Below are 9,919 nucleotides of genomic sequence, written 5' to 3'. Positions count from 1 at the left end.
CGTTTTGTAATAGCGACATGTTGATCATATATAATTTTTCGCCCAATTGGGGACAATATGTTAGCATGGCAAATGAAGCATAGTTGTGAGGTGTATAAATATAAGAGTATTTCTGCTGAAATCATCATCAATCAGCATGGTATCCAAAGACGTTGGTCGCTTGCTTGTGCTCTCAGCTTTTGTAGCACTGTGTGCTATTGTGCTGTTTTCTTCAGAGGTCGATGCAAAAGGTAAATATTTTTACATTTCTTTCTTTTTTCTATCTATCTATAGGACTTACTCTTATTTGAATATAAGTGATCCGTAATTTATTCACAAAACATACCCCTTTTTAAGCTCGATCGTGATTGCAATTTAGAATTTTTTAAAAAGTTAACTACTTTTTTTAAAATTCAGTTCCTTTCATAAGTGTTACAGTGTATCACTCAATTTTCTATTTTTTTTGTTTGGTTTTAGGATACGGTGATGTAAGTATTTTAAATATTTGTTCTAAACAATAACAATCAAATAAGTGGGTGTTTGATTAACATTTGAAAAGTTTTAAATATTTCAATCTATCGTATTCTTTTTTGAACAAACATTAATCTGCTGTTTTACTGAACACAGGTAACCCAGTATAAAGGTTCTGTGAAACGAGTTGTCAAAGGAGAACGAAGGGGGTATGCTTATGGATTGAAGAACAGAAAACGTGGATTCTTTGGGAAATTTGGACGAAGAGGAAGCAAGGAAAACTTCGGAAGAGGTTTGGGGAAGCGGCATAGAGGAGGAAGGAGAGGACGTGGTTATAATTTAAGAAAGGGAAAACGAGGCTACGGTCGTAACCTCAGAAAAAGTTTAAGAAATTATAAAGGTGGAAAACGAGGAAGAGGGCGAGGATATGGAAGGCGATTTGGGGGCAAAAGGAGGGGAAAGAAATACAGGGGCAAGAAAAACAAAGGATCGAAAGGAAAGAAATACAGAGGAAAGGCAAAGAAGGGCTACCCTAAAAAGAAGGATGAAAATTGCTGAGATGAAATAGCATCAGATTGTTACTTTTATAAGATTGTTATGAATACAATGGTAACATGTGAATAAAGAGTAAAATCGGTACAATTGTGTATATTTTCCTTAAAGGATTATCAGTAATGAAAGTATTGTTAGATAAATATCGGGAATCAAGGATAATTTCAGTTTAAAGCACGAGCCTTAGAGTAACCCTGCATCTTATAGGATTTGACTTTGGTCAATTCCCCGATTTTTTAAATCCTAGATGTTCCAATCTAGCATTGGAAAACAGATCAAGGTTTCTTAGAGGGTTCATTAATCATACAAAAACATTAAAAACAAATTTAACTGTTTTTCGCCAAGGTAATAGCTAAAAGGGTAATACACATTTTTTTTTTGGGGGGGGGGGGTCACGTAAATTTGTTTTAAAACTAATGCTGGGCTTCTGAAATAATGATGTTTTACAAAAGATATACTAAGGATTTTTGCACTTCAAATAGTTTATACTTTTACACGAAAGTTATCGGATATTGAAACATGCTATACAAAAAAGTCATCAAACAAATGGCTGTCGTAGCTTGGTTTATTAAAAAAATCAAAAAAAATTACACATTTAACCAATTCGTCTTCTGGAGAGTTCTTTTTAAAATTCTTTATTTATAACTACCAAGTAAAATTCCCTCTACATTTTACGGAAATTATGGTTAATTCATAGCCAATTTTTGTGGCAGTGCCCTTTGCATAAATTAACCTCCGACGTCACTTTTAGTCATCACTGGAAAACAAAAAGCATAAACTTTTCAATTATTTTGGCTTTAATTTGCTTCTATTATTTTTTAATAGAGGCGCTTTAATGCATGCAGAGTATATAGTTTGCTTTTTGATCGATCTAAGCATTTGCAAGATTCTGTGCTCCAAAGTCCTGAGCAGAGAGTTCTGGTGGCGTTATGGTAAGAGTAGTGAAATTGCGCCAAGGCGACCCGGGTACAATCCCTGAGTGTCGAATATTTTTTTCTTGTTCGATGTATAATATTACTAAGAAATGATAGATATGATGGATTTTACTAGTTTCCGGCTTACTTTTAATAAAAAAAAAAAACAATGATAGTGCCAGTATTAATATTTGTCGCATGGCCCAACTCTAATGACCACAATTTTCCATTAAATTGCCGTTGGTATATCAATGATGCCTGCACGGTCTTTTTGATTATAAAGTGTTAATTGACTAATCATTGGACCCATCACTATATACACGGCTAAAAATAAAGAAGAATACGGGGTTTTGCATTTCAACAGACCCGTATGATAACGTTGAAAAATTGTGCAAGGTCTTCTGAGTGACTTCCAAATGGATAAAAGATGTCAACATTTTCCTTTATAAATCTCCGTAAGAAATCTGTTTTCGATCCCGTGAATTTTTCCGATTACAAAGTTAACATGATAACAAGTCAATAAAGTTTTGTTGGATATTTCCCGTTTCATCCATTTCAATTGCATCTCTTAAGGGTATGTGTATTTTTTTTCTAAATTGTCCAAATCTGCCGCATGAATATTTTGGGATCGACAGACTATAGTCCCGATTAAAAAACGGAAAATCTAAACAGGCAACGTCTAGAGCTCTATATTCGAATTATATGTATATAGTTGCAGGAATGAACATTAACAGCAAAGTAATGCAAACGTTAACAAAATTGCATTGCTAAAAATACAAGTTTCATTAAGTACCGGGTATTCTAATGTTTAATGTATTCTAATGTTAAAATGTCGTCAGTCGAAAGGTTTTCTTTTTTCATCTCAATGATACTGTATCGTCTGTATGATTTAGGATCGTATGGAACACCAAAAACTCAACGTTAATGTTAGTAAATACATCATATTTGAAATATAAAAATACTCATAAAACACACGAAACGTTTTCACTAAATGCGTACGTTAAGCTGAAAAGCCAGCAATACCATATAAGAAAAATAAGTAAAAGGTTATAGCTAATTTGCTCGTTTAATCATGTTAATATTTTACAAATCGTATACATTTGACTCTTTCCGTTTCGTACTCAGCTAAAGCCAATTGAATGCAATGCTATATTTGATAGACATTCATAAAAATACCAATAAGACAGTCACATGTTGATTATCATTTATTAGACATGAATGAATAATACAAAGCAAATCGTTTGTGGCCAGTTTATACCAGTCTAAAGCGATAAACGTGGTATGATATTTTACTTTTTTCGTTCCATTCCGCTTTCCGTTCCGTTTTCCGTTCCGCGTTTTAGCAACACCCAAAAAGAATTTTATTGGCACCTTTAGTGCTTTTTAGAACTTTAATCGATGGCATTAAAATTAACGTCTAACGATAACCACCTTCATTTTTTAATGAATTTTGCATGTATATATACGCTGGAGTGACAGAGAACAAAAAGTTAGCAATTATTAGAATTGGAGGTGGCTCAATTTTTGCGATACTCTTATGTAGGACTCCCTCACGAATTTATGTCCTCGATGAAAACAATCTTTGATATAATTAGTTTTCTTAGTGACTTTGAAAAATGGTACATCCACGAAATTAAATCCCCACGAATAAACAAAAAAAATCAACAATCCACAATAATTGGCCCCCACAAACTTACATGATTTCTCAATATATTTATACATTGTAAGGTAAACACGTGCTATTCTTTGTTTCCTGTGTAAGATGGTGTTCAAGTACACAATTAACCTTTATCAAATCATATGACAAATACATAGTTTGTACAATGACTTTCTTGCTGATTCAATACATAAATTATATCAAGTAAAGTTAGTTCTTCAAAGGTATGTGATTTGATATTGATACACCTTATTTAACAGAGAAAATGTAAGGATAAGTTATGCTAATATTAACAAACGATTTTTTTCCTTTGGAGGTATTAGACAAACTGAAATGTATACTTTCTACAAGCATTTTACATAGTTGAGCTGTTTTGGGAATAGCAAAAATATATGGGATACATATTATTAAGGCCTTTAAAAGGGAATGATAAATCAGTTTCAAGATTTGAAATCAAATTGATTTAAATAATGGTCAATATTTCAACATTTAGAGGTTTTTTACCTTTCCTTTTAACTCTAAAACTTTTTAACTGTAACTTTTTCCTGTAAAAATATTACTTACATGATAAAACTAAAAAATAAACAGCCATGAACCCTTATTGAACCTCTGATATACAAATAGGTGTTCATATTGTTACAAATGAGTCTGATTGATAAGTTTGATAAATAGCTTTACTCTTGAGACTATAAAAGGAGGAAAACTAACCACTATCCACAAACCACACTTTTGTCATGGGTAACAGGGAGATTGCTCGCCTTCTTGTGCTGTCGGCCTTTGTAGCATTATGTGCTGTTGTGTTGTTTTCCACAGACACAGAAGCAGCAGGTAAAAAAATGAGGTTTCATTTCAATTTAGGGATATCAGGCGCAAGACCGTACGCTGATAATAGATAAAGTCAAACTGCTGGTAATAATTCAAATAACTTTCAACTGTGTGTGTATTGTTTATTGTCATCATCAAACTAATGTAAGACCTTTAATTATTTTAATATTCATGATAACTAATTTTTCTTAAACGTGTTAGTTTAGATTTTATATTTTTTGGAAAAGAAATAATTGACATGAGGTGTGGGGAAAAAAGTGGTCTTGCATAGCGGTATATTTAATGATTTATTAATTTTACAGTACATGTCATTAAGACCTTTTCAAAGGTGAACATTAAAAGTTGTTTTATGTTGTTTCAAAAGCACAGTAATAGTTGAGTTGATTGTTTTTGTTTGATCACTAACCTATTCTTTGATATCATATTGATTCTTTTATTTGTTTCTTTTCTGCAGTTATCAAAAAGGTACGTCTTTTGTTTGACATCTCATATCAATCATGAGACTGGACATATTATATTACATAAATAGTGCCTGTTTGGGAGGGTAATAGTTGAAATTGACACCCCAAGAAGACCATTGTCAACCGACGCGAAGCGGAGGTTGACAATGGTTTTCGAGGGGTGTCAATCTCAAGTGTTATCATCCCAAACGGGCACTATTTATTTTATTATACTAAATGTCTTAATTATAGGAATGACCTGATTTATAGGGCGAACCGTATGCGCATTATTTTTGCGCATGTAACAATTCGTAATGTTACCCGACGTTAAGTGTGTTGCTAACGTTGAGAGTAAAAGAACGGATTATAAACTGCGTCTTAACTAATCAGATTTCAGTATTTAACATGAAAGTATAACAAAAATAATTATTTCATGTGCGATTCAAAACACTTAAGTAAAGTATTCATGTCAGTTATATATGAATGTCATCTATATATTTGTGGTAACATCTTCTTTTCGATTTTAACAGGCACAGGACAAACATGTCAGCCCTCCTAAAAAACTAGCAATTCCCTACAAAAAGCAAGTAAGAGGGGGTAACAAAGGAAACTGGAAATATGGTCTGGGTAAAAGAAGAAACAGAGGACGACGAATCTACAGAGGTAGAGCTAGGGGCAATTATCGATTCGGCAAAACGAAGAGATTTCAACGATTTAGAGGGGAAAAAAGGTCCAGGGGACTAGCGAGGGGGAAATACTCATTTGGGAGGGGGAAAGGGAGAAACGGGTCACGAGGACTTAGAAAGTACAGAGGCAAAAGTGTTGGGCGGGGCCGTGGAAGAAAATATGGACGCGGTGGCAGGGGGCGTGGCCAAAGAAAGTACCGTGGTCATAGAAAGGGCCGTGGTCGAGGAAAGGGGCGTGGCCGAGAGAAAGGGCGTGGCCGAGGAAAAGGTCAAGATCGATGGCGAAGCTATCGTAAGCGTGGTTAAAAACACTCTTGTTGGTGTATATGATACAGGCAAAAAAATGAAATAAAATTTTACTTCACTGCATGGTATCGTTCTTCTTGGATAATCAAAAAAATTTCGTTGATTAAAAGTATCACTTTACGAAATGTAGTTTACTGAAACTCCGAAAATATAGAATAGGATCTGGTGCTGAAACTTTCAAAATAGCATGTAATTGTTATAACCTCTTCTTTGAAGAAACGGGGTATTACATCCGTTGATTGTGTTGAAGTAATTTTAATATCAAAAGCCTGGGTATACTTATATTTAAAAAAAAAAACGAACACAGAATTGCTAATCAAATGTAAATGATCTTATCTGATTTTACAGACAAGTTATTTCATTTTTTATCATCTGTATTATCCCTCTTTGAATAGCGTCATCAATGATTATAATTGTACCAAATACGATGCATTGAAACGATATATAAGTATAGTTAAATGCACATTTTCCAAAACCTATTTGCATCTATTACTACAAACAAACCAAAGCGTTTTTACCGCAGCTTATATTGTTTTAGGGTCTGTCACTTATGATAAGAAAATCGCCAAGGATAAGATTAGTATATTAAAAAAAAAACAACAAAGCGAGGCACCATTTATGATTTGATTTAAAAGGAATATTGTTGGGTTTGTTTCACATTTGTATTCACTAAGGGACACAACCCAATTTATATATTTGTAAGATTATTTTTTTTTTCAAAGCAGAAGTCTCTCCCTCTCTCAAGCAAAGATCATAAGCATAAATATCGTATACAGAATTGTTAATATATCTATACTGACCCCAGTCCGTACGTGACTAATAATAAAAGTTCAATGTTTAAAGTTCAGATAACAATTATAATATCCGTTGATCGCTGTCAAGAAACGAATCATCGTTCGAGAGATTTTAATCACCCTGATCATTTCGGTGGTACATGTATTATGAATTTTTGTCACTTATTCGTCCTGGTCAGTATGATTGACGTTATGAACTTCATAGCTGTTCAGTAGATAGTTCATAATAAGCGTTTATTTCTTTACATTATAGGGGTGATGTATTTTTTTCTGCAATGATCGCTGCCTTCATAACCAGCATGAATCATCAAAACAGCAATTTATTGTTTATATTTACATCTATCTTATAACAAATTAATAGATTGATTGTAAAAAGTAAGTAAAATTCACTAAATTGCTGTTAATGTACATGAGTACGTTAGCTAAAAGAAACAGTTAAAACTTCTTCTATTTTTTATATTTTGAGTCTGAAATCATAGATATTAGTTTGTGCAGTCCGCGTTTTTCTTAGGTCGCTGAAGATTTCAACCAATCGATAAACGGGACATGTATTGCAGTCTGGCTGTTTTATAGAGCTATGAATTAACCGTAAGTTTTAAATAGAGGGATCATGCTCGGTATATGTAGATATGATATAAAGCAACAGTCGTTTTATATTTACACCCACTAAGTATGATTCCCATAAATTTTAATGGCTCGGACTGAAATCTACGTGATCCAGTTCTTACTGGTTTATCGATTGGTCGAAACATTCGGCAATAAGAAACAACCAATGCCAGCACGAAATTTAATTACTGAGCAATTATAATGATTTCAGACTCAAATTCCAAAAGAAGATGAATAGTTTTGCCAGTGATTTTTCTCTTATCTAAGGTACTGGAGTACATGAACAATTAACAATTTTAATTACTTTTTACAATTAATTAATTTGTTCGTTAAAAATTATAAATATAAACAATGAATAACTTTCTTTCAAATTGATGATTCATTTCTGTCAGTCTCTGACATCATACATGCAAGATGAACCATGCCACTTGTTAATGTCAGCATAAGAGTTTAGAGATATGTCTACGTGTAACTTATTATTCATGTCCACATTGATACGGAAGTTAGAAAAAAAAACTTGCTGCCCACTCCTTGTGTCCGGAAATAATATTTAAGAGAGCTCGACGGTCGTTGCCATTTTAAGGTGGAATAACACATCGTCATAAAACGGCTGACCTCTGATCAAAACGACATTTTTTTTAAGGATTCTATCGACGGTAAAATAAAACTTACTTCATAGCCTAGTGGATAAGGTGTCGGGCTTGTGATCTGTACGTACCGAGTTCGAATCCCGCTGGGGCTTTTGTTGTTATTTGATGAATTGGTTTTTTTAAAGCTAAACACGCTATAATTTGCGTCAATTTTGAATGACAGTGAAAACGCATGTGTTTGTCTACTTATAAAAGTTATCCTTAATCTGTAAATTACAAGGGTGAATTCCATCTCGTTACAAAGATATAGATTTTTAATTGTTTATTTTCCTGCCAGGAAAATATACCTTTTTCATGAATATTGATGAAGGAAGAGCAAACCGACCTCATTGCGCATGTCCGCCGAGAACTAGGTGGTCGTTATTGTTTGCCTAATTAAATATCCAACTTGATTTTTAATATGCTTAACAGTTGTTAATTTGAAATACATACATGTATAATGAGTAAAATACGCTTGCCATTTACGATACCCTTACTTCTGCATTAACACTTATAGGATCTATAAATAGCACATAGGGGAAAAACACAGGTCTACGTCATTTTTTTAAAGGAAGTATTCATATCTACTCACAGGCTTGTATTTTTTTCTTTTGTTTGTACTCGTATATCTGACAAATTTATGCTTTACTGAAAATATCCTTTCCTTTGTGAAACTATCACAATTATGAATATGTTGACCCTTCACCAGTTTTGGTATGATAGGCTAAATTTAGCTGTCGATATCACGTGATAGATTGATATTCACGAGGACGCATTACTTTCCTGGCAGGAAAATAAATATTTTTTATTGTTTAATATTTGATATATTTGTTACGTGATCGAATTGAGCATTATAATTAACAGAATAAAGGTAACTTTTATTAGTAATCAAACACATACATTTTCCCCTTTATTCAAAATTGACGCAAATTATAGCGTGTATAGCTTTAAATATTCATTTTTTATCCCTAATTTGCAATTTTTTGCTTATTTGACATATATATATAGTTTATTTATCATTATATCTTTCATAATCAAATAATTTACAGTTAATTTGAGTGACTTTTCCAGGTGTGTTATTCCACCTTAAAGAATTTTGATTTCCTTAAGAAGGAAAGGTACATGTATGCATAAAAGATATGATAAAATCTTATAGCTAAAATACTTGGATTATTTCCTTACTAAATATTAATAACAGTTAATTGACAAACATGCATGTTTCAAAGTTTGATACAGATCTTATGGTTAATTTATCCCCCCCCCCTCCGATCCTTAACCTCATATTTTTAATATTCATGTTGTTCTTTAGGTAAAGATTATGAATGAATAAAGGAAATGATCAAATTTTAATGCTAAAATACTTGGATTATTTCCTCACTTAATACATATAATAGTTTTTTGCCAAACATGTATCAAAGTTAAACACAGATCTTATGGTTAATATGTTGACACCCGGGATCCTTAAACTTATATTCTAATATTCATGTTTGTTCTTTATGAAAGGATTGGGAATGGAATAAAGAACATTGAATCTGGAATGAACCTCTGGGCTTTCGTATCATTGAGACACTTTCCCTAGCAGCTGCGACCCCGGAACATGATTTCGGCTAGCTAAAACTACTTACCGATCTCTCTATGTGAATGAGTTATAATTATCATTCCCTTGGTTTTAAACACAGACTGGTGTGGATGCACTTTAAACTTTGTATAGAAATATTGGTATTTGTCAAAATAAAACGGTATCCTCTAAGAATATTTTTTACAAAAAAACATTTTACTTCTCTCGACCGACTGATGATAAGCATGATAAGTTACAAGACATTTTGTTAACATTCAAAACAGATTAACGTGCATTTATCATTATCAGCGTACTGTTATTCACAGATTTTCATTCAATATTCATAATATCTTTTCTTTTAAAAACTGCTGTTGAACTTTTGATATTAAACACTGTTCATTATCACACCATTTTATTTTATTTTTTTAAACTGATGTTAGCCTATTAATTTTTTCGTTATATTTAGTATAAAATACTTATGTATGTTCTACTTTTTTCATTA

The 9,919-nt window shown here is 32.6% G+C and overlaps 2 protein-coding genes across 2 annotated transcripts; both read left to right on the top strand.

Annotated features, from left to right (window-relative positions):
- Positions 1-129: 129 nt before the first annotated feature.
- Positions 130-1,092, top strand: LOC128173408 (dosage compensation regulator-like). Its single transcript, XM_052839079.1, has 3 exons — positions 130-230; positions 457-467; positions 607-1,092. The coding sequence occupies exons 1-3, from the start codon at positions 137-139 to the stop codon at positions 1,006-1,008; spliced, it is 507 nt and encodes a 168-aa protein (XP_052695039.1). The 5' UTR covers positions 130-136; the 3' UTR covers positions 1,009-1,092.
- Positions 1,093-4,261: 3,169 nt separating this feature from the next.
- LOC128174938 (sperm protamine P1-like) lies at positions 4,262-5,893 on the top strand. The gene is made up of 3 exons (XM_052840361.1): positions 4,262-4,401; positions 4,853-4,863; positions 5,369-5,893. Exons 1-3 carry the CDS (start codon positions 4,308-4,310, stop codon positions 5,828-5,830), a joined length of 567 nt encoding a protein of 188 aa, XP_052696321.1. The 5' UTR covers positions 4,262-4,307; the 3' UTR covers positions 5,831-5,893.
- Positions 5,894-9,919: the final 4,026 nt, after the last annotated feature.

This window comes from Crassostrea angulata, chromosome 2, assembly GCF_025612915.1.
Source record: "Crassostrea angulata isolate pt1a10 chromosome 2, ASM2561291v2, whole genome shotgun sequence".
In the NCBI taxonomy this organism is placed as follows: Eukaryota; Metazoa; Mollusca; class Bivalvia; order Ostreida; family Ostreidae; genus Magallana; species Magallana angulata.
This window is presented reverse-complemented; position numbering and strand designations above follow the sequence as displayed.